Source organism: Notolepis coatsorum, assembly GCF_963971535.1.
Source record: "Notolepis coatsorum genome assembly, chromosome: 1".
NCBI lineage: Eukaryota > Metazoa > Chordata > Actinopteri > Aulopiformes > Paralepididae > Notolepis > Notolepis coatsorum.
The window spans coordinates 176,412,985-176,438,261 of record NC_140165.1 but is presented as its reverse complement, the minus strand read 5'-3'; the positions used below and the strand labels follow the sequence as shown (position 1 = coordinate 176,438,261).

Here is a 25,277-nt window from a genome sequence, read left to right as displayed (position 1 = left end):
GAACAGGTCCTGCATTATTATAATGCTGCCTGACGAACACCCTCTCTAGTGCTGCCTGAATGCTGCCTGACGAACACCCTCTCTAGTGCTGCCTGACGAACACCCTCTCTAGTGCTGCCTGACGAACACCCTCTAGTGCTGCCTGACGAACACCCTCTAGTGCTGCCTGAATGCTGCCTGACGAACACCCTCTCTAGTGCTGCCTGACGAACACCCTCTAGTGCTGCCTGACGAACACCCTCTCTAGTGCTGCCTGACGAACACCCTCTAGTGCTGCCTGACGAACACCCTCTAGTGCTGCCTGACGAACACCCTCTCTAGTGCTGCCTGACGAACACCCTCTAGTGCTGCCTGACGAACACCCTCTAGTGCTGCCTGACGAACACCCTCTCTAGTGCTGCCTGACGAACACCCTCTAGTGCTGCCTGACGAACACCCTCTAGTGCTGCCTGACGAACACCCTCTCTAGTGCTGCCTGACGAACACCCTCTAGTGCTGCCTGACGAACACCCTCTCTAGTGCTGCCTGATGGAACACCCTCTCTAGTGCTGCCTGACGAACACCCTCTAGTGCTGCCTGATGGAACACCCTCTCTAGTGCTGCCTGATGGAACACCCTCTCTAGTGCTGCCTGATGGAACACCCTCTAGTGCTGCCTGATGGAACACCCTCTCTAGTGCTGCCTGACGAACACCCTCTCTAGTGCTGCCTGACGAACACCCTCTCTAGTGCTGCCTGATGGAACACCCTCTCTAGTGCTGCCTGAATGCTTCCTGACGAACACCCTCTCTAGTGCTGCCTGACGAACACCCTCTCTAGTGCTGCCTGACGAACACCCTCTAGTGCTGCCTGACGAACACCCTCTAGTGCTGCCTGACGAACACCCTCTCTAGTGCTGCCTGATGGAACACCCTCTAGTGCTGCCTGACGAACACCCTCTAGTGCTGCCTGATGGAACACCCTCTAGTGCTGCCTGATGGAACACCCTCTCTAGTGCTGCCTGATGGAACACCCTCTAGTGCTGCCTGATGGAACACCCTCTAGTGCTGCCTGACGAACACCCTCTCTAGTGCTGCCTGACGAACACCCTCTAGTGCTGCCTGATGGAACACCCTCTCTAGTGCTGCCTGATGGAACACCCTCTCTAGTGCTGCCTGAATGCTTCCTGACGAACACCCTCTCTAGTGCTGCCTGACGAACACCCTCTCTAGTGCTGCCTGACGAACACCCTCTCTAGTGCTGCCTGATGGAACACCCTCTCTAGTGCTGCCTGAATGCTTCCTGACGAACACCCTCTCTAGTGCTGCCTGACGAACACCCTCTCTAGTGCTGCCTGACGAACACCCTCTAGTGCTGCCTGACGAACACCCTCTAGTGCTGCCTGACGAACACCCTCTCTAGTGCTGCCTGATGGAACACCCTCTCTAGTGCTGCCTGATGGAACACCCTCTCTAGTGCTGCCTGATGGAACACCCTCTAGTGCTGCCTGACGAACACCCTCTCTAGTGCTGCCTGACGAACACCCTCTCTAGTGCTGCCTGATGGAACACCCTCTCTAGTGCTGCCTGATGGAACACCCTCTCTAGTGCTGCCTGATGGAACACCCTCTAGTGCTGCCTGATGGAACACCCTCTAGTGCTGCCTGATGGAACACCCTCTCTAGTGCTGCCTGATGGAACACCCTCTAGTGCTGCCTGACGAACACCCTCTCTAGTGCTGCCTGACGAACACCCTCTAGTGCTGCCTGACGAACACCCTCTCTAGTGCTTCCTGACGAACACCCTCTCTAGTGCTGCCTGACGAACACCCTCTCTAGTGCTGCCTGATGGAACACCCTCTCTAGTGCTGCCTGAATGCTTCCTGACGAACACCCTCTCTAGTGCTGCCTGACGAACACCCTCTCTAGTGCTGCCTGACTAACACCCTCTCTAGTGCTGCCTGACGAACACCCTCTAGTGCTGCCTGATGGAACACCCTCTCTAGTGCTGCCTGAATGCTTCCTGACGAACACCCTCTCTAGTGCTGCCTGACGAACACCCTCTCTAGTGCTGCCTGACGAACACCCTCTCTAGTGCTGCCTGACGAACACCCTCTAGTGCTGCCTGACGAACACCCTCTCTAGTGCTGCCTGAATGCTGCCTGACGAACACCCTCTCTAGTGCTGCCTGACGAACACCCTCTAGTGCTGCCTGACGAACACCCTCTAGTGCTGCCTGACGAACACCCTCTAGTGCTGCCTGATGGAACACCCTCTAGTGCTGCCTGACGAACACCCTCTAGTGCTGCCTGACGAACACCCTCTAGTGCTGCCTGATGGAACACCCTCTAGTGCTGCCTGACGAACACCCTCTAGTGCTGCCTGACGAACACCCTCTCTAGTGCTGCCTGATGGAACACCCTCTCTAGTGCTGCCTGATGGAACACCCTCTCTAGTGCTGCCTGATGGAACACCCTCTCTAGTGCTGCCTGATGGAACACCCTCTCTAGTGCTGCCTGATGGAACACCCTCTAGTGCTGCCTGACGAACACCCTCTAGTGCTGCCTGATGGAACACCCTCTCTAGTGCTTCCTGATGGAACACCCTCTCTAGTGCTGCCTGACGAACACCCTCTCTAGTGCTTCCTGATGGAACACCCTCTCTAGTGCTGCCTGACGAACACCCTCTAGTGCTGCCTGACGAACACCCTCTAGTGCTGCCTGACGAACACCCTCTAGTGCTGCCTGACGAACACCCTCTAGTGCTGCCTGATGGAACACCCTCTAGTGCTGCCTGACGAACACCCTCTAGTGCTGCCTGATGGAACACCCTCTCTAGTGCTGCCTGACGAACACCCTCTCTAGTGCTGCCTGATGGAACACCCTCTAGTGCTGCCTGATGGAACACCCTCTAGTGCTGCCTGACGAACACCCTCTAGTGCTGCCTGACGAACACCCTCTAGTGCTGCCTGATGGAACACCCTCTCTAGTGCTGCCTGATGGAACACCCTCTCTAGTGCTGCCTGACGAACACCCTCTCTAGTGCTGCCTGATGGAACACCCTCTCTAGTGCTGCCTGAATGCTTCCTGACGAACACCCTCTCTAGTGCTGCCTGACGAACACCCTCTCTAGTGCTGCCTGACGAACACCCTCTCTAGTGCTGCCTGACGAACACCCTCTAGTGCTGCCTGATGGAACACCCTCTAGTGCTGCCTGATGGAACACCCTCTCTAGTGCTGCCTGACGAACACCCTCTAGTGCTGCCTGACGAACACCCTCTCTAGTGCTGCCTGATGGAACACCCTCTCTAGTGCTGCCTGACGAACACCCTCTCTAGTGCTGCCTGATGGAACACCCTCTCTAGTGCTGCCTGAATGCTTCCTGACGAACACCCTCTCTAGTGCTGCCTGACGAACACCCTCTCTAGTGCTGCCTGACGAACACCCTCTCTAGTGCTGCCTGAATGCTTCCTGACGAACACCCTCTCTAGTGCTGCCTGATGGAACACCCTCTCTAGTGCTGCCTGAATGCTTCCTGACGAACACCCTCTCTAGTGCTGCCTGACGAACACCCTCTCTAGTGCTGCCTGATGGAACACCCTCTAGTGCTGCCTGACGAACACCCTCTAGTGCTGCCTGATGGAACACCCTCTAGTGCTGCCTGATGGAACACCCTCTCTAGTGCTGCCTGAATGCTTCCTGACGAACACCCTCTCTAGTGCTGCCTGACGAACACCCTCTCTAGTGCTGCCTGAATGCTTCCTGACGAACACCCTCTCTAGTGCTGCCTGACGAACACCCTCTCTAGTGCTGCCTGACGAACACCCTCTCTAGTGCTGCCTGATGGAACACCCTCTCTAGTGCAGGGGTTCCCAAACTTTTCAGGCCGCGACCCAAAAATAACGGGGTCAGAGAGCCGCGACCCCCACTATTATTTTTTATAAATGGAAATGTATGGTTGAAACATGCACACGTTCTAACGCACACACACTAATAATCATTGGAGGCTTTTAACCAGGGCCGGACTGGGGAAATCATTCAGGCCAGGAAATATAGTGCAAAATATAGCCCCAGTCAGGCCACTTTTTAAGCAGGGGGTCTGGGGGTCCCCCACCAGGACATTTCTTGTTACAAAGACTTCATTTCCTGCATTCTGGTGCAGGCATTTTTTTTTTATTTGTAACCTTTAAATGCCAGTGTTTGTGATGGCATCACAAATTATTGTTAAAAAACAGGCTAGCATATGTATGATTAGCAACAACACTGATTTTGATGGATTTTCAGTTTTTTTGTAATAGTATTCACGCGTCCTGGCCTGCTTCTAAGTTCAGTGGCCTGACTGCAAAAAAAAAATCATCTGGCGACCCCCCGCGGCGGCTCGCGACCCTCCTGTGGGTCGCTACCCCGACTTTGGGAACCCCTGCTCTAGTGCTGCCTGAATGCTGCATGAAAGGCACTCTTTTAAAGAGACATTTCCCCAATATGTCTTTTATTGTTCTGTTGTGAGGAGGAGATGATAATCAGACATACAGTCACAACAGAACGATAGGATTCAGGTTAGAAATCAGCTGAATTCCCCTTTTAATAGTAGTAAGAGTGAAGTCCAGGAGAACGTAGGAAAGATGCTGCCTGGTGATCACTGCTAGTTTGCTTAGTAATCATAATCAATGTCATTTTTCATGAAGCAATATTTATCTGGTCATGGGAATTAAGCGTGGCTGGAATGCCTTCGACCTATAGGATTGCTCTGCTGAAATTCTTGTCATCTCCCTCTGGGACAAACGTCCACGTTGACATTTCACCAGAGGGCTCGGAGTGCAGGGTCATCCATTTGCAGCATCCCTGCAGAAATGTAGGGGTGCAGTGCCTTGCTCAACAACATTGCTATATTGATCTTCCCCCACCCCTAGATGATACTGTAATATTATTACAGTATTATTCCATATACCATTATATATGTTTCCAAGTAAGATGCATTTGAAGTACTGGAACTGATACTATAATGTATATAATATGGTATAATATTATATATGTTGTAGGATATAATATGTCTGGGGGACATATTATATCCCCTCTCACGGCTATCTGCAACTCTATAGTAAACACACTGTTATGATATTCTTATGTTACGTATCGAATGGACCTATCTCAAACCCCGCCCACTGCTGCTTTCCTCGGGAAGATCAAGAAAAGAGGGCAGAGTTTGAGATAGGTCCAAGAGGGCAGAGTTTGAGATAGGTCCATTGACCATTGCAGGACAGTGTGCAGTAGCACGTGCTACAGGGCAGAGACAGACACAGGCAGAGAGACATGGGGCCTCTACAGAGTACATCACTTCAACAAGGTAAGGACACAATAAACAGTACGATAAGTGACAAATACTGACCGTTTGAAGAGAATGATTGATATAATCTGTATTTGTCTGTGTGTGCGCGTGCAGGTGGAGATGTTTGGAGTGACAGCCGATGAGACTGGGGAGGAGAGCTCTCAGCTCCTGAAGGAGTTCATCTCTCTACAGAAGGAGATATTCTCCTCCCTGGAGCTGCACTACAGGTAAGTACACACACACACACACACACACACACTGCTCTCATCTATCCATCATCTGTCCATAATGTAAAATATAGTACTAGTAATACATGTTTCGCTTCTCAGAATTTTAGACATGCCGACCCAGGAGCTGGGCCTTCCAGCTTACAGGAAGTATGACATTGAGGCCTGGATGCCTGGCAGGAACGACTATGGAGAGGTGAGACCCATTACATTACTGCTGCATTATCATTTAGATTCATCCAAAGTAATGTGTTTTTAATATTTTCAGTACGTTATTAAACAAAATGCTGTGAACTAATAATAATGCTTTAATTACACACACACTATGCCAGATCAAGTATCCCAATATCAAATTGTATTACAATACAATACTGGAAATGGGAATACTGGGAACGTGTTGTTGATTGCACAAACTGGAAATCTAACCATCTCTTTTAACACAATGGGGACGAACAACGTATATCTCCGTGTTTCGATTCCACCCGTTGTGGACAGAAGCACGGATAAATCCGTGGCAAGTTGTTATTGCTTTTATTCCATATTAATAACCTATTCAAGGTCGCCGAGCGGCACTGCAGATATACCCTACTCTTTGAATTCGAGAAGGTGCAATACCGGCCAGATCCTCTTAGGGGCGCTAACGCGATAATGCAGTGTGCCCTGTGGCCGAACAGTGGACTATTTTTTTTTTAACTTTCAATGGAGATTTCAGTTAGCAGGATTCTAGATGTGCAGCATGTAGCTTGGATTACGTTTTGCATCGCAGATTTCACCATGCAATAAGGGGATTTATCATCAGCAAATGGACATATCGATCTACCAGATGGCGATCGATAACGGGGAAATGCTGGGGGGGTCCCACCGGACCACGGTAAGATATTTTTCACGTAAAGTACATCCCGATTGGCCCTTGTTTTGATAGCCATCCAGGCGTTCGGCCTATGAGGCTAATGAGGCTAACGCGGTTATTGGTGATCAATAATCAGAAAAGACGTCCCCCCCCCCCCCCCCATTTCATGCATACATGCGTGAGGATCGTGCCGATCATATGCAGTTTGAGTTTTAACTGGAGCGTATCTATAACCGAAATGCCATTGGATTTAACGTTATTAGCTAGTAGGGATGGGAATTGATAGGATTTTATCGATACCATTCCATTATCGATTCTTTATCGATTCCCTTATCGATACCTGATCAATTTATAATTTAAATAAATAAATTGGAAATGCAACAGAACTACATTTAGTCATTTAGCTGACGCTTTTATCCAAAGCGACTAACAAGTTCTGTACGACAAGCCATCAGGAAGGGCACAAATCAGCTGAGCAACAATGTTCATCAAAGTGTTGAGTGCTACAGTGTAGGTTAGTTTATTAGGACAAGTGCATGACAGTACGGTTAGTTAGGGTTAGATATATTTGTTTTTATTCAGATAATGGTTGAAGAAGTGCGTCTTTAGTCGACGGCGAAAGATTGGACGTGATTCGGCTGTCCTAACTGGGGTGGGTAGTTCATTCCACCATTGTGGGGCAAGGACTGAGAATAGGCGACTTCTCTTTGATGACCCTCCCGGAGCTCGGATAGGAGTAGGTCTGAGGCGGCCAGAAGATGCAGAGCGTAGGGGTCTAAGCTGGTTAGAATAACAACATGCAACTTGACATTTCTGATTGTCATTTATTGTTGAGCCCCCATGTCAGAAAAATACAAAAACTGTAAAAAATAAAACATTAACTATAGCCTACACTTAAATAAAATAATGTATTTGAGATTCTCTTAAATTTTTTTTATTTTTTTATTCTTAAACTAATTTAATCTATTGAATAACAGGTCGTTATTCCTCTGACTTCTGTCTCTCACTCACACTCTCTCTCACACTCTCTCTCACACACACACACACGCACACGCACACACACGCGCACGCACACACGCACAGAGAGAGAGAGAGCTCCCTCCCCGGGCCCCTGTCCTATAAGGTATTGGCTTGTGTTGCTACACGGACACATTTGTATGTTGCACCACTGTAAACAAACACTCCGCCTCTCATTATATGTGAACTAAAGAGTACAAGGTTTACACAACAGCCCCCACCTGCTGTTTTATTGTATTTGTACCTGTACTATCCGCTGTCAGCTGTTTATCTCTCTTTGTGAGCTTGATTAAATAGCGTTAGCTCACGTTAGCTAGCGTTAGCTCCGCGGCTAATTTTAGCTCACCCTGATCTAAATCAATGACTAGGTTCTAAAGCATTCAAGTAGTTTTCACTGCACATAGAAGTAGCCAAACAGCGGGAGCATTTCGGGAGCATATTACCAAAACCCAGGCAATTTCGAGCCCTTAAGGAATCAAATAGAGTCTGCCATGGCTACATGCTAACGCTAACATTATTGCGCAACTAGGAAAAACCTGGCAGCGATAAGGGAATCGAAAGTCACGGGAGCCACACGGTTCCAGGCATCGGCCAATTAGGAACCGGTTCCCTTTCGATTCCCATCCCTATTAGCTATTAGCCCATTATCTCTGCTTCCAGGAAATATACTAGACCAAATCATGTATAATCCTTATATTCACGGCGCTATAAAATGAGAACGTATTGATGAAAACTTTTTTTCTTTAAGCCATTTTGAAGGGACGGTTTATGGTCTCAATTCACAATGAGAATGGACAGATATCAATACTATAAAGTATAGATTTAGCTCTACAAATAGCCCCACGTCTGTTTACATTTCACGGTCCTCTTGAGATTAATTAGACTCATCCCATTGGCCGCGAAAGTGTTAAATAATAATAATTAATAATTATTATAGATCCAGAAGTCATAAAGCTCAATTTGTCAACAAAAGTCAAAGAGTCTTACTGTTGCTTTGATCAGCATAATTCATCATTGCGATAAACATGGGCATTTGTACTTTTTCCTGGACTTGAGTGTAATGCGCATTGCTCACATTCGGGAACTACGCTGTTCTGTTTACTACTGTACATTGATATATTGATAGAGCTTGCTGCTTTTTTAAAGTACATTTTGTAATATCTACAATGCCCCTGTTTTCCACGATAATACATCATGCTATTTAAAGCTGGAAATATGAGTTTGCGAGCTGTATTTAATAATTGTTTGCATACAATAGAAACATGTGGCTTCCTGGTTGAGAACTCCTAAGGGTAGGAGAGAGTAGGAAGATTGTTGAGAGTAGAGTAGGTTTTGGTCTTTTCGTAGGCTGACCATAAGAAAAACATAAATTGACACTGGCCTCAAATTTGCCTTTTATATTTGCCTCATCTGTATTCTTTTAAATGTACATCATATGTATATATATATATATTTTTGTTTTACTTTTTTTTTTAGTGTTTATCGCTTTTCTGGTCAAGCATGACCGACAAACAGGTTGAAATGGGATGTAGAGCAGGGGAAGACATTCTGAGAAATGACGGCGGGTCCGGGAATCGAACTCGTGTCCCCCAGATCCGTGACGAGCACGGTTTTCCCCGACGCAGAAATAGCGCCGAGATATGCGGTGAGCTACGGGAGCTCCCCCATATGTATTATTTTATATTTGACTTATCTGTATTATTTTAAACTTGCCTCATCTGTGTTCTTTTAAATTTGCCTCATCTGAATTATTTTTAATTCGCCCCATCTGAATTATTTTAAATTTGCTTCATCTGTATTCTTTAAAATTAGCTTCATCTGAATTGTTTTGTATTCGCCTCATCTGAATTATTTTTAATTTGAATGTTATGATGAATCTTTTATTTTTTTTTCTCTTTTAACATAAAATGCTGTCCCGTATGGCCCATTCATTTTGATTTACAAATACTTGCAATATTCACAACGCCGAAGATCCTCTGACACTTGGGAATCCTTTGTACCACAGGTATCGTGATACTTGTTTAGCATTTAAAGGGGAACTATCTTACTATTTCTTTCACTATTTGGGCAGTTATAAAATTCCTGTGAGTCTATGGAACACATCTGTACGTTTTTTTAATTTTTTTATTCATTGTTTTGTATTTCTAATCGAGCAGCATTTTCTGCACTTCCAGATTCCAAGCTGTTTTTGGCTGGGCTCCGCCCATACTCGCAATGCGCTTTGAGTGACAGTCACCCACAGTCTTCACTGGCCGATAACTTTGGGGGGAGAGAGAGAGATAGACTAGGGACTCATTAATTTCGCCGCGGAGGGGCATAATTCCATGGGTCAATGCATTGGTAACTTGTTTCAAATGACAATATATACCCCTGTGAATATTATTGCACGGATCGGAATACGCGTGGGAGCGTGTGCTATGATATTTTTCAACAGGTTGACGTGACGCGAGTGCTGATACGAGAGAGCGAGAGAGGGAGAGACAGATAGAGAGGGAGAGAAAGAGAGGAGAGATCGCTCCAAGAGTGAGCGTGTGTTTCCCCCCACACACACGCAGTCACGACTGTGTGTAAATGCTCCGAGACGAGTCGCACTGTATGATAGCCTCTCTCTCCCTCTCTCTATCTGTCGGTCTCTCCCTCTCTCTCTTTTTCTCTCATTTGAGGAAGTGTCAGTGACGGGAAATAAACCGCTTTCACATTATTTCCACTCACTCCGTTGTTGAGCGAATTGTGGGCGGTGACTACAACCACAGAAGGAGCTGAGGTATGCAGATCAGAATCCTTACACGTCACAGGTACGCTAAATTCAGAATGGCTTAGTTCACTGGGGGAGGACCTTGTCTCATCTGAACTGGAGGAATGCGCAAAAATGAGAATTTGAGACATAGACAGTGTTGGTACATCCCCACATTGCTAGAAAACAATGCTAAACACTGGAAAAGGCAATTTATAAGATAGTTCCCCTTCCGGTTTGAACGCAATGTGAAGCGATATGCGTTTGGTTACAGCTCCGCTCCCGTCAACGTTAATTTAGTTTAAAAACCTTATTTGAACAATACCAAAAGAGATTAAACCACATCGTATGTATTGATAAGACCTTCTACTAACTATATCAAAAGACATAAAGACTCAACATGGATATTAAGGATAAGAAAAAGGTTGGAAAGAGATTCGGCACAGATACTCCAACGGCGCCTATTTTGACAGTAAAAAAATACAACAGGCGAGGCAACGGCGGTACCGTTGTTGACTAGCCCCGATGGGGGGACTATAGTGGAGAATATACCGGGACCAACGACGACTGGCCCCGAGAGGGAGACAGCAGTTGACAACACAACGGTAACGACGTGTAAAAATACCGTAAGAGATAAAGCAGGGGAATTTGAGAAGATAATCTCCAACAAACCCATCAGGTCCATCATTGCACCCACAACATCAACTGACACAAGCAGTGCAATTTCACAACCTGACTTCAACTCTCTGACTATCCTGATGAAGGAACAGATGGTCGCTTTCAAATTACACATCGAGGAACTCAAAGATGAATTCAAAGCACACGTCGATGCTAAATTCGAAGAGGTTAAGGAAGCAGCCGCTGCACAGGCCGGGCGAATCACGGCAGTGGAGAATACGGTGATAGAAATTACACAGATGGTCCAAGTGAACGAGAAGAACGTCAACGATGGATTAACAGTTATCGAAGGAGATAAAACAGGTGGAAGAAGAGTTTCGGAAGAAAATACAAGAAGTCAAAGAGAAAGCAATGGAGAGGCAGCTCGAGACCCAACGTTACTACAGGCGAAATAATATCCGCATTGTGGGACTGGATGAATCAGTCAATTGCACAGACGACAGCTTTCCAACAGTGTTAGTAGATATTTTAGGTAATAACACCCTTCCCACAGCGCCGACAGTGGACCAATGTTACAGAGTCGGTACACGAGGCCAAAGAGGTAACGGTCCGAGAGTTATCATTGTTACCCTGCACAAGACGGTAATAAGAGACGTCATCATTAGAGGAGCTCGCAATCAAAGGGGGAAACTGAAATATGGTAAATTCAATATCTATCTACGAAGATCTATGTAAGGAGGCCATCGCTCAGCGTTTCCCCTACAAGGATGTGATGCAGAGAATGTTTAAGAGTGGTCTCAGGCCAATCCTTAACTACCCGGCACTATTATCGATCTTGGGAAAAGACTGTATTAGACAGGGAATACGCATGCCTAAAGCCGCCGAAGATTACATGAAGCAACATGGATCTGGTCCCCCTGGGCAGGACGCAACACTGGCTCAGAACAGATAAGCCTATTCATCTCTCTCTTTCTCTTTGTATTTTAGTAATTTTATTAGAATGACTTTACCACGGCTCAACAAAAGTAACAGATGATATGCACGCTGGCAACAATAAGGCACAAGATGTTTAATATGGCTCGTAAAGCATTATATTTACAGTCTTCTGGTCTCTGGAGACAATAATCCAACATTGACATTATGAACATTCTGAAACATTCTGGGCTCCTCTCTCGACTGCTCAGGGACACAAAGGAATATCCCGGAAAATACTAGAAGGTCATGACCCCTGGGTAGGAAGATCATTCTGGAACATAACAGCAGTGTTTACATATTTACTAGTATTCTACAACCTTCTAGAATATAATGCACCCCTTCAACGAAGGCCTGTAAATTTAACACTAACATCCGGTGTGAATAAGCATAGGATCCAAGGACTGAAGTTTAATTAGGCTTTAATAAGGCTTTAAAAAAAAATAAAAAAAAGACATTAGCCACATCTAAATGTATAAGCACGACAAGGTTATTCTAATATTTTAAATAATTACTCCACTGATTTAGAGATTTGCACAATGTAGCTCTAATAGTCTCTGTTTTTCTCTTTTTTCTCTTTACTCAATTTTATTTTCTCTGTTTTTCTCTGGTGAGTTTTATTTTAGTGCTCACTCCTTTTTTTTATTTTTATCTTTCATTGTTATTTTTTTTCATTTTAAGGTGTTAGTGTTTATCTCCACTCTTTTTTTTTAAACTTAAATTTTTTTATTAAACATTTATAGACAAACAACACGACATATACAATAACCTCAACAACACTATTAAACAGACATAAATGATAAAGAAAAAATGTAATACCCAAAAGACGAAAAATAAAAAATACTGACTTAAGCAAATAAAAAACATAAAACAGTTGTTATACCTTAAACCAAAATAAAATTAGAAAACATTAAGTGTGTGACATTTCGTCACTTTTCGGGTCCTTATTTCTCCGTTTTTCGCTCTTTTGACCAGGAGCCTCACCGCATGCGTGCTACTCTTCCGCTCTCATACCGGAAGCCCTCGTTTATCTCCACTCTTTTCCTTTTTTCTGATGTTTCCTACATAAGTTAGTAGAAGGTTCAAATGAATATATTAATGAAGGTATAGTTTTCATTTTTCACACTATTGTTAGTACATTAATGGGAAGGAGCAAGACCAAAAGCGACATTCTATTGAATTAGAATGAAGTTTTAGATCCTATGGCAATTAGCATAGGAAGAGTAGGATTACAAAGCTCAATTTGGGTAATCCGGTGGCCTAAGGGAGGGAGTCATATACGTGTAGGATGTGTCTATGGGACACAATCCTGTACGACTCTCGGTGGGAGGGGGGGAAAGGGGATTTTTATGTGTTTTTAAGCTCGGCTCTCAACGGGACCTCACTAGTTGGATGTATATCTATTGTTGCCTCGCACTCCAGAAGCATTACCAACAACTACACAACAACATGTATAGATTATGGCTAGTTTGAATATAATGATCTGGAACACTGGGGGAATAAATAACCAACACAAACGCAAAAGCGTGCTCACACTGATGAAAAAAGAACAGGTGGACGTTGCTCTGCTAAGCGAAACGCACATTCTAGAGAAAGACATAGATACGTTAGCGGACAACACATATCATAATATTAGTCACTCTTCTTTTGGTACGAGAACTCGGGGTGTAGCCATAGTCGTTAGACGTAAGTTGAATATTGAATTAAAGGGAGTATGGTCTGATGTAGATGGTCGGATAACTATAGCTAAGATTGTACACAAGAACAGGAAAATAACGTTGGTAGCGGTATACGCCCCAAATTTGTACGAAGTGGGTTTCTTCACTACACTAACCAAAGCAATGTTAGACCTTCCCGATTACTCATTTATAATAGGTGCAGATTTTAATGCCATTTGGAATCCAAGGATGGACAAATCTTACCTCGCCTTTTCCAGCAAACAAAATAATTCATCTAATGCATTAAAGGATTGGTCGAAGATTACAGGTGTAAATGACTTATGGCGATCACTTAATCCCACGACCCGAAAGTACTCTTGTCGATCTGCGAGACATAACACATTATCCAGAATAGATTGTCTTTGCATCCCGAGACTATTTGATAACTATGAAGTGGAAATGATACCCAATGCATTATCAGATCACTGTTATTTACTCCTAAAAGGAACATTTGGTATACTATCTTCCCGAGCCCCAAGATGGCGATTTAACTCGATGCTGCTTAATAACAAGGAATTCATTACACAACTCAAAGAAGCTCTTACAGTATTCCTACGGGAGAATGCAAACTCTGTGCAAGACCCCAGAATAATATGGATGTCGGTAAAGGGAATGATCAAGGATTTCACTGATAGCTTTTCCTCCAAAATGCGCAAGAATCGATGCACAAAACTGGCTGAACTGGAAACGCTTTACTCAACGTTATTTAATTCTTTACAATACAACAACTCAACTCGACTAGAAAATCAAGTTAAGGTACTAAAAAAAGAGATCAATGCCATATACAGACAACAATCGGAAATACAAATACGTAGCACAAGACAACAGCAGTACTCCCAAGGTTCTAAACCTAGTCACCTATTAGCCATGCGATTAAGAATTAATGCAAAATTTGCAGATATAACTACCATTAGAGCACAACAAGTACTTGAAACAGACACTGAAACAAGTACTGAACAACAAGTACTGAAAAAATAAACGTGACATTCAAAGAATTCTACTCCAACTTATATAAATCAGAAATGACCTTCGATCAAAACAAAATGGACACATATCTTAATCAAATTATTCTCCCTAAACTTTCAGAGGATGACGCTAAACAGTTAGAAACACCGATCACACTAGAGGAACTCAAGAAGGCCATATCCGAAATGCAAAGTGGTAAGGCTCCTGGAAGAGACGGTATCCCACCAGAAATGTACCTCTCTTGTTGGGACATAATTGGACCCTTATTACTAAATATGATCTTATACTCAGTCAAGGAGGGGAACTTCCATAAGAACGACAATATTGCACTCATAACAGTCCTTCTCAAAAAAGACAAAGACCCCACCGAGTGCGGTAGTTACAGACCCTTAAGCCTCCTCGGAACCGATATCAAACTGTACTCTAAGGTATTAGCCATCAGATTACAAAAGCATATGACGTCTTTAGTTCATCCGGACCAAACTGGCTTCATAAGAGGCAGCCTGATCACTGATAACATAAGACGAATACTGCACGTACTAGATGCCGACAAGGACGACACCATACCTAAGGCGATGCTGTCCCTGGATGCAATGAAAGCTTTTGACAGGCTGGAATGGTCATATCTATGGGCAGTATTAGAGAAGATGGGGTTAGGTAAAGGTTTCATTGATATGATTAAAGTAGTATACAAAGACCCATCGGCCATGATTACAACGGGTATAATCACCTCCGGAATCATTCCCGTATCACGCTCAGCTAGACAGGGTTGCCCTCTTAGTCCCGGACTATTCGATCTATCATTAGAACCTTTAGCACAATATATAAGACAATCCCAATCCATAGAACCAATCGTAATCAAGGGCACACAACATAAAATTAGTTTATATGCGGACGACGTAATACTGTTCATGCAAAACCCCAACACCACACTGCCTCATCTGCTCAAGTTGATTGAGAACTTTGGAGATTTATCGGGATTCAAGATAAATTGGCCGAAGTCGGCTTTCCTTCCACTTAACGCCCCTGCAAAAAAAGATATAACCCTCCCAGGAGAGATACCTATGGTAAAACATTTTAGATGTTTGGGAGTGGAAATATTCCCCACCATAAGACAAACGGTGAAGCACAATTACACAAAAATCCAAAACAAAATCAAAGACGACCTTGATAGGTGGGCAAAACTTAAAAACTCAGTACAGGCACGGATATCAATAGTTAAGATGGACGTACTACCTAGAATCAACTTCTTCAGCTCAATGCTACCGTTACCCCCTCCAGAGGGTTACTGGAAAAAATTACACTCCTCCACATACAAATTTATTTGGAATAACAAACCACCACGTATAAAAAGATCCACCGCACAGAGAAATAAAGCAGACGGTGGCATGGCATTTCCAGATTTTTTCCACTATTTTAAGGCGTACACATTAAGACCATTGACAACATGGTTTGATCCCCACGCATTAGTAGCCTGGAGAAAATTAGAAGAAAACATAGTAGCCCCACATAGACTGAAGGACATAGCATACACTAAACTATCAATCAAGCATTGCGAACGGAAATTTTGCCCCATAATTACTCATGCGATCCGGATATGGCGTGAAACACAAAAAAAATATCCTAACTCACATAAATGGCACAATCATACTCTCTTATCCAATAACAATGCACTCTTGATTGGAAAACGACTTATAAGATTCCCTATATGGGAAAAGCAAGGCATACACTCATTAGGGGATGTTTTTAACAAACAGGGTTTTTGTAGTTATGAAGAAATACGGAAATTTTCTTATCTCACCAAGTCCACAAATCTTTTTTACATAGTTATTGTTATGTTTGAAGACTCAAGGTGTTCCATTAACGAAACCAATTGAACACCACAGATACCACAAATTATTCTATGAAAGAGAGACATCAAGAGGTTTTGTTTCAGGTTTTTATCATCAATTACTAACGTCCTCATATGAAACCCTCCACCTAGACTCCGTCTGGAGGAGGGATATACCAGACCTGGAAAGTGATTTTGATTGGCAAGAAGCCTGGGCAAATGTTCGACTCACATCAAGGAACCCGGACCATCAACAAATCAATCTTAACTATATTCACAGGACATACTTGACTCCTATAAGACTGAAAAAAATGGGTCTTATACAAGACTCCAAATGCTCCTTATGTACAAATGGGGACGAGGGGACATTTATGCACATGTACTGGGACTGCCCACCAGTTAAGATATTCTGGAAAGAGGTGACCCAGCAATTATCAAATCTCTTAACTTGGAATATACCTGTACACCCCTCTGTATTACTGCTGAATGATGTTTTTGAGTGTGCAGTACATCCACAGCTAAAGAGATTGGTTTTATCGGGTATCACAGTGGCTAAAAAGCTGATAGCATCACGATGGTTCCAACCGGAAAAAAATTTGCCGAACGGTCTGGATTATTACATATCTCGATGTGATCTATCAAGAAATATCTATAGCAAGAATTTTGGGTCTCAATGAATCCAAAATGACATTGTGGTTAGAAGTGGTGGAGAAAATAAAAAATAATGGTAATGTCTGGTTAGGAGCGAGGGAAAATGGATGGATTATCCAATGGGGGGTCCGGGAGGGGGGGGGGGGTACGAGCTGGAGCATATGTGTGTAGGTTTTTAGATAACGGGTATTAAGGGTATATCCTATATAAGACAATTAACTAAAATGTGATTTCATTGGATGTGCACTGTCAACTAATGCTTGTATATCTTATCGTGTGTTGTCATGTTTGTTTATGTGTTTGTTTAAAAAAAAAAAAAAAAAAAAGATAGTTCCCCTTTAATGTATCAGTGTAGTGGGAGAGTAGGGAGAGTAGTGGGCTAATTCTCCCTCTCCTTCCATCAGATCTCCAGCGGATCCAACTGCACTGACTACCAGAGCCGACGCCTCAACGTCCTGTATGAGAGGGAGGACGGCAGCCTGCAGTTCACTCACACAGTAAGCAGTGGTGCAGTCCTAATATGGGAACTGATAACACGCCACGTGCACGCGCGCGCGCGGGTACGTGCATGCGCACAGAACTGATTTATACACACACACACACGCACGCACACGCACACACACACACACACACAAGCGCATATACGCAAGTGCAATCTTTCTATCATACAAGCTCTTCTTGCTCTCTATTTGTGTGAATGTGCGCGTGGAAAGCTGGCGCAGCACAGACGCTTGATTCAATATCATAAGCAGCAGGTAGACCCCATCACGAATTCCGAGCCACATTAGTATTCACCTCCACTGCCTGTGTCACACAGAATGAAGGGGGAGATGCATTCATCTAGCCAACACCCAGACACTTAGTCTACCTGCGCTTTTTGTTATGCAAAACGGTGGCCGGGTACTTGAGTCACAACGAATGGATACAGCGCATTTTTGTGTGCGCGTACACGCGAGTACACATCCGTGCGCGATCGCGCATACTTCTGCCTCAGTGATCTGGTAACACGGCGTGTAACCGGGTGTGACCACGACTGCAACACTGACAGTAAGACAGTAGATGAGAGGGGTTGCTGTCCTTTCTGACCCGTAACCACCATTAAACCATGATGTGTGTCTCCTCCAGGTGAACGCTACAGCTTGTGCCATCCCCCGAATGATCATCGCTATCCTGGAGACACACCAGACCAAGGTACGCACACACACACACGCACACACACACACACACACACACACACACACACACACACACACACTAGCACACACACACACACACACACACACACACACACATACACAGACACACGGATACACAGACACACAGACACACAGATACACACACAGAGACACACACAGAGACACAGACAGACACACAGATACACACACACATGCAGACACACACAAATATACATACATGTAGACACACAGACACACAGAGACATACACACTGTATTAATTCTGTAGCCCTTAATTAAAGAAACACGCAAACATTATGGGAAATGCTCATGGTGGTTTTGGCCAACACCTAGGCTAGCTTTCTACTGAACGCACAGAGAGGAAATCGGTATCTATCTTCTTGTCTGACTCTGGAGAAGATTGTAAGCACATTTCCCATAATGTTGCCATGAGTGCCGACACACTATAGGTTTTACTATAGTAACCACAGGAGTACTATAGGTTTTACTATAGTAACCACAGGAGTACTAAAGGTACTTCTGGGGACCTTCACCACTAGATGCCTAACATTAACCCTTAGTTTAAACTTAACTGCTGCTATTTATTGTATGCTTGTTTCATATTTTGCATGTCTGCACTTTAGGCTCTTGATCTGCCAATTCTGTGCTCATTTTATGCCTGTCTTTTTTTTTTTTTTTTTTTTAACTGTGAAGCACTTTGAGCTGCAATTATTGTATGAAAGGTGTTATTATTATTATTATTATTATTATTATTATTATTAACTTAATTCTAACCACTAACCTCCACCCCACTCATCTCTCTCCTTCCTCACCCATCTCTCGCTCTCTCTCTTTCTTTCTTCCCCCCCCCCCCCTCCCTCCAGGAGGGAACAGTTGGGGTTCCCAGGGCCTTGCAGCCCTATCTGGGCCTGGAGGTGATTGAGAAGCCCAAGTACACTCCGCTAAAATACATCGGCCCCAACCAGCCCAACCAGCCCTCCCGGCCAGCCCGGCCCACTGCTAAGACACAATGACACAGAGAACAAGGAGCTCCAGTCCTCCACCACCATCATCATCATTGCCACCACTCATAAATATTGAATCAATTGCATCCAATTACATTTTCAACTCAAGTAAACAAGGAAGGATGGTCAGTCACATTCTAAGATATGTATATACATTCTAAAATATACAGCCAAAAATATACAGTAATATTCAGTAAAATGTCAAATTGTAAAATGTCGATTTAAAAAGTAAAAGTCCAGGAAGATTATGCCATAGTTGTACTGTCACTCTGTGCACAGTGATGCGTTATCTAGTCTGATGGCTGTCGGAATGAAGGACGTCCTGTGCCGTTCAGTGTTGCATCTTGGGAGTCTTAGTCTAACACTGAACGTGCTCCTTCAGCCAAGTCTGTATATAATGGATGGGAGGAGTTGTCCATGATGGTGTGGAGCTTAGCAAGGCTCCTCCTCTCTGACACCACCGCTAGAGAGTCTAGCTCCACCCCCACCATGTTACTGGCCTTCCTGACCAGCTTAGGAATTAATGTTGAATCAACGTTGAAATTCTGCTGATATTTAGTTGTCAACATTGACTCGATGTTAATTCAATGTTGCTTTTCCAACATAAAAAGCCATCAGTTGTCAACATTAATTCAACGTTGATGTAATTTTAAACCTCAACCAAAATGGGTATGTATTTTTACTATACTGTCATCCATTGTATATACATACTGTAAAAAATACAAACTGTATATTTTTAGCTGCGATCAGCACTGTCTGTTGGTCGGTCGACCAGTTGGTCCCCCACCCTCTAGCGGCTCTAGGTTTCACCCTATAGGAGGCTGACATGTGCCAATTGGCTAAAAGGGAGTGTGGCAATGGGAGTGGTGTATCACAACAAAAAGGTTGCAGCTATTGTGAATTCACGCTTGTTACGTTAATCAGAAAATGCTTCCTTGCAGCAGTGTTAGAAAAAAAGGAAAAGAAAATAGAGCAATTTGAATAACCTATAGCACCATGACAATTATAATACATCATTAAAATGTCATATCACATTGTAATTTCTACCGGAAAACAAAATGGCATCAAATACCTCAATACCATCAACACTAAGAGAAATGTTGTGATGTGATATTTTGGCCATATCTCCCAGCCCTAGTTGTAGCTCATATGAATGTCTGCTGTCAAGATAGTGGGGTCACAATGAGGAATAAAAGGTGAAATTCACTAAAGATTACTGCTTCTTATCTTTTGCTGATTAGCTTATGAATTTGACGCTCCTATTTCTGTGATGGAGAACACGAGGCTCGCTCACACCCCTTTGTATTGTTGTGACCTCTTTAGGCAGTGGTGATTTTATTTATGTTTCTAATGATCTCACATGCATGCGCGGTCCAGGGCGCGTATGCGCGCTCCCGCGCATAAATGTTCCCCCCACGTGCGCACAGAACAGCGCTGACCAGCATTATGATTATAATGATTATTATGTGCATAAATAGTAGGAAACGTGTTTGTATAGGAAATTACTTGTTGTTTTAGTTTAGTTTTTGTAAATATTGCCTTGAAATAGAGAAGCTGAAAAAGGTAGCAGGATGTAGCCTTCAATATATAAAGCAATTATGTCAACATCAGATATGGTGGAAAAACAAACAATGTTTTAAATGTAATTGTAGTTACATTTTTTTAATTTTTTTATTTTGGCCTACTTTTTCTCCCCCTTTTTCTGTGATTTTTCTCCCATCCCAATTTCCTCTCATGCCAATTCTCCCTCCCCTGTCCTGATTGTTGCTCGCATGTGCCCCCCACTGGCCGGTCGTAGGGAGGGTAGAAGCCCATCACATGTCCCCTCCGATACATGTGGAGGCAGCCAGACACTTCTTTTCACCTGCCAGTGCAGACTCATTGGCGAGGTGTAACGTGTGGGAGGCTCACACTGCCCCCGCCATCTCCTGTCTTTGCTGTGCAGGCGCCCTGACTGACCTGTAGGAGTCGCTGTTTACAACAACCAGATTACAGCGGTTAGGTGGCCGAGCGGAGATTGCGTTCGTCACCAGCCCCGGAGCTGTGAGCTGGATTCGCCTGTTCGAATCCAGCTCACAGCTCCGGGGTTGTCACCAGCTTGGCTGGCCGTCTGCACTAATACAATTGGCTGTATTAGAGGGTGGGAGAAGCTGGCGGGGTGGGTCCGGGTCGTTGTAAACAGCGACTCCTACAGTTCGGTCGGGGCGCCTGCTAAGCGCGGATTGGACTTGAGGGGGATAGTGTGGTCCTCCCACACGCTACGCCCTCTCAATGAGAATCCGCGCTGCCAGGTGAAAAGAAGCGGTGATTGGCTGGACGTGTGTCGGAGGAAGCACGTGGTAGCCTCCACTCTCCCAGATGATCTGACTGTGGGGGGTAAGTGCGCAGCGACCAGGAAGGGACTGGGAATTGGCATACGACTAACATTGGGATGGGAGAAAATCGGAGGAAAATGGAGGGGGAAAAAGACCAATTAAAAAAAAAAAAAACAGATTACCACCCATCGACTTCCCTCCCGCTGAATCTGCCAATTGAGTCAGTATGACGGCCGGCCCAAGCCGGAGGCAACGCTGACAGCCGGATTCGAGACCGGTGTCTCTTGCGTTGGTGACGAGCGCAATGTCCGCTGTGCCACCCAGCTGCACCTAATTGTAGTTACATTGTTAATTTAGTTTGTATTTACTTTTCTAGTTTAAGTTAATTCAATTAAAGAAATTGTTTTACACACACAAACACAAAAGCAAACTTAAAATAATCAGACAACTTGTGTTTACTTGAACTTCTTTATTTTGAGAAGGAAAAAAAATTACACATCACTTACATTTTTTCAATGTAATTTGTTTCACAACAGTAGTTTCAAAACAGTCAAGCAAGCCCCCACCAATTGGTACAGGGCTTGTATTTTGGTTTTGCTCTTCTCGTTCTCTTGTTCTCAGCCATGAGCTTGGCTCTCAGCCAAGTTCTCACATATGTTGTTGGATCCCAGAACCTTCGGGGTGGCCAGTTTATTTTAATGATCATCAAAGATGCTACCCGTGAAACCATTAACCGTGTGGCCTGTGGGGGTTGTTGGGGTGATCATTTGATTCATGGCGCTGAATCCCCTTGCACGTTTGAACACACCTGACGACCTGAGCTATTGTTATGCAAAGTAGCCAGGTGGGTACTTGGTACACGAGTCGAGTGGAACGCATTCTTGTGTGCGTGTGCGTGCTCCTCAGACCCGGTGCCATGGGCGGGCATTAGGGGGCCGGGCCCGCCCACTGAGTCAGCTGTGCCCACCCTGGTAAAACAAATTATTTATTTATTTTCTCAATCAAAGTCGACTATCCAAATCCTTAGTCGGGGACAGCCCTAGTGGGCACTGATAACAACAACACTACTGAAACTAGCACAGCACTCTGTGAGAATTTGTTTTCTACCCTCAAGAACGTCTTTACAGAACATCGCCTATATGCTTCATCGACGCAAGCCCAATTTAATTCAGTTGGCATTTGAGAAGGACTTAACAAAAAAGTTCAGGAATGAGTGGAGGGACAGTGTTTTAAGAAGATTTCACTCTGTCCCCAAACGCCGCTTGCCGCTCTACTAATGATGGTGAGTAGCCTGTGGAGAAATTGTTTGCTTTTTTATGCACCTTATTTTTGTCAGTTTGTCAGTGAATTCAGAGGTGTTGAATAAATGGAGACTTTTCAAAGATATAGAATAGAATAGAAATGTATTATCCTGAGGGAAATTTGACACTGCAAATCACTCAACATTAAACATTTAGACAGAACAAGTCACTAATAAGAATAACAAAACAAATGGCCTAAGAATAGAATAAAATGAAATAGAATAAAAGATACAGTAAATAAATACAGTAAAAATATACTGTAGTCTACAGTAGGTGTAATATTGCACAGTGCTGTTTCAAAAGTAAGAGTCCAGGAAGATGGTAACTGTCACTCTGTGCTCAGTGATGCAGTGAGGCACAGTGATGCATTGTATAGTCTGATGGCTGTCGGAATGAAGTGCTGCATTTAGATAGTGTGAGCCTAGCACTGAACATGCTCCTCCGGTCAGTCAAGTCTGTGTGTAGTGGGTGGGAGGGGTTTTCCCTGATGCTGGAGCTTAGCAAGGTTCCTCCTCTCCGCCACCCTCGCTAGGGAGTCCAGCTCCACCCCAACCACGCTACTGGCCTTCCTGACCATCTTATCCAGCCTGTTTGTGTCCACTGCTCTCAGTCCGCTGCCCCAGCAGGTCTGTTATATATATCCGTTCAGTCTGTTTTTGTATAAGTGAATGTTCTTAAAGGGGAACTATTTTACTATTTCTTTCACTATTTGGGCACTTTTACACAATTCCTGTGAGTCTATGGAACACCTCTGTAATATATATATTTTTTTTATTCATTGTTTTGTATTTCTAATCAAGTCCTCAAAAACAGCATTTTTCTACCTCAAGATCTCGAGCTGTTTTGAGCCTGGGCTCCTAAACCACTGCGCACCTTCTGGTTCACCTGAACATTAACATGCAGCGGTGTCTTTATGACATCACATATAGGGCACATTTTCAAATGACTCAGTTCAGTGAGGGTGAATATTGTGAGAGGAGAATTGGAAGAATGCGCCAATATGAGAATTTTGAGACATAGATCATATTAATATAAGTTCACATAGCTAGGAAACAATGCTAAACACTCAAAAAGGCAATTTATGAGATAGTTCCCCTTTAAGATAGAGAAATTAGATTTTTCAATTGCCTCTCTGCTGTTTAGTTCAGCACTGTGGGCAGCGCCAAGCAAGCCACAGTGCCGTTGTCCCAGCTGAAACGTATAAAAGGGAACCGGTGTTGAAAAACCATTGTGCCCCCCCCCCCCCCGAGAACATTTTATGCCCCCCCACTAATTTGTTTCTGCAGCCTGGTCTGGTGCTCCTGCTCAAAAAAGTTTGGTACACCATGCAACCCCGTCCCATGAGCACTGCATGCCTGCCTTTAGGCTTCTGGAGCAGAATATAATATTTAATGGCTCCCAGAGGTGTAGAGAGAGTTCCGAGAGTGTGTGTGTGGGAGAGAGAATCACATTATCAGCTGTTAATGTATCAATAATTGATTAATTAATTAGTCAACAGCTAGAGGTCGTTATGTATAAGCGACATGGCAACACCTATTCAGTGGCAGACTTAGTGGGCAGCTGCCCAGGCCGCGTGTATGCCTTCGACGACGGAACTGCATTTCCGCATTCGAGTTTTGCGCTCTGATTGGCCAGGTCATGTGACATGTGCGCCAATCGTGGGACAGCAAGTTCTGCGCCTATTTCCGGGTCTAACAGCCTGCAAACTACCTGGCTGCTCTAAGACAAACTCTAACCTTAACCAACTTCGAAAGAGTGCCTAAGCTTAACCGTCGGAATCAGGGCAGGCGTTCTATCGCCATGCTCTAAGACAAACTAACCTTAACCTACTTCGAAAGAGCGCCTATAAGCTTAACCATTGTAGAAACTTGCGGTCCCACGATTGGGCGTACATGTCACATGACCAGAAATGACCTGGCCAATCAGAGACGCGGAAATGCAGTTATGTTGTAGAAGGCATTCAGGCGCCCAGGCCGGCATCTTGCTGCTGTATGAGGAGGCAAATTATTATTATTATTGTTTATTTAAATGTTTTCCCCCATGAATGGTGACCTTTGCTCCATCGGTTTTCTATTGGTCATTGCACGTCAAGTCAATTAACCTTGTTGGAGTGGTACAGCAAGATGAAGAAGATACAGATACAGTCTGTTGTTTGAAATGCAATTGTTTAATAAAAGTATTTGTTTGATACAGGATTTGTCCAATGCAGTGTTAATTGTGCAATAGTTTAACAGGTCGTCGTCAGGTGTGTGAAACTTGTTGGGGAATGAAACCAAAAAAGGGAGGGTGGGGCGTAGGGTTTTTTAGCCCAGGGCGGCATATAAACTACGAACGCCACTGCACCGATTATGTTACCTCTCAATCATAGGCTATTGACCCTCTAGTCTTCGAGTAGCCAGACAACTGACAAGATACACGTTGTCAGACGAGCGTGCTGCTAGATTTGAAGAAACCTTTTGATGACATGACTGTCTTCTTCGGTCACGTTACCTTCTCGTTACCTCGGGGCACTAGCATTGATCTGCCTTCAATCACCTGACACGCACAGACTCTCGGCGCTCCTTTACTACACCGACC

The 25,277-nt window shown here is 44.3% G+C and overlaps 1 protein-coding gene across 3 annotated transcripts in view; it reads left to right on the top strand.

Annotated features, from left to right (window-relative positions):
* Positions 1 to 20,408, top strand: part of sars2 (seryl-tRNA synthetase 2, mitochondrial) — a gene marked incomplete at its 5' end in the record, with an annotated part of 83,945 nt that extends 63,537 nt beyond the window's left edge. For 2 of the 3 annotated variants that reach the window (XM_084318479.1, XM_084318478.1), the window contains 6 exons: positions 5,232 to 5,319; positions 5,416 to 5,528; positions 5,631 to 5,724; positions 17,290 to 17,445; positions 18,011 to 18,076; positions 18,944 to 20,408. In XM_084318479.1, the coding sequence (XP_084174605.1) occupies positions 5,232 to 5,319; positions 5,416 to 5,528; positions 5,631 to 5,724; positions 17,290 to 17,445; positions 18,011 to 18,076; positions 18,944 to 19,093 (667 nt within the window). In that variant the 3' untranslated portion in view covers positions 19,094 to 20,408. The remainder of the gene's footprint in view (positions 1 to 5,231; positions 5,320 to 5,415; positions 5,529 to 5,630; positions 5,725 to 17,289; positions 17,446 to 18,010; positions 18,077 to 18,943) is intronic. The other variant, XM_084318480.1, reaches the window with a different exon arrangement.
* Between the last annotated feature and the right edge of the window lie 4,869 nt (positions 20,409 to 25,277).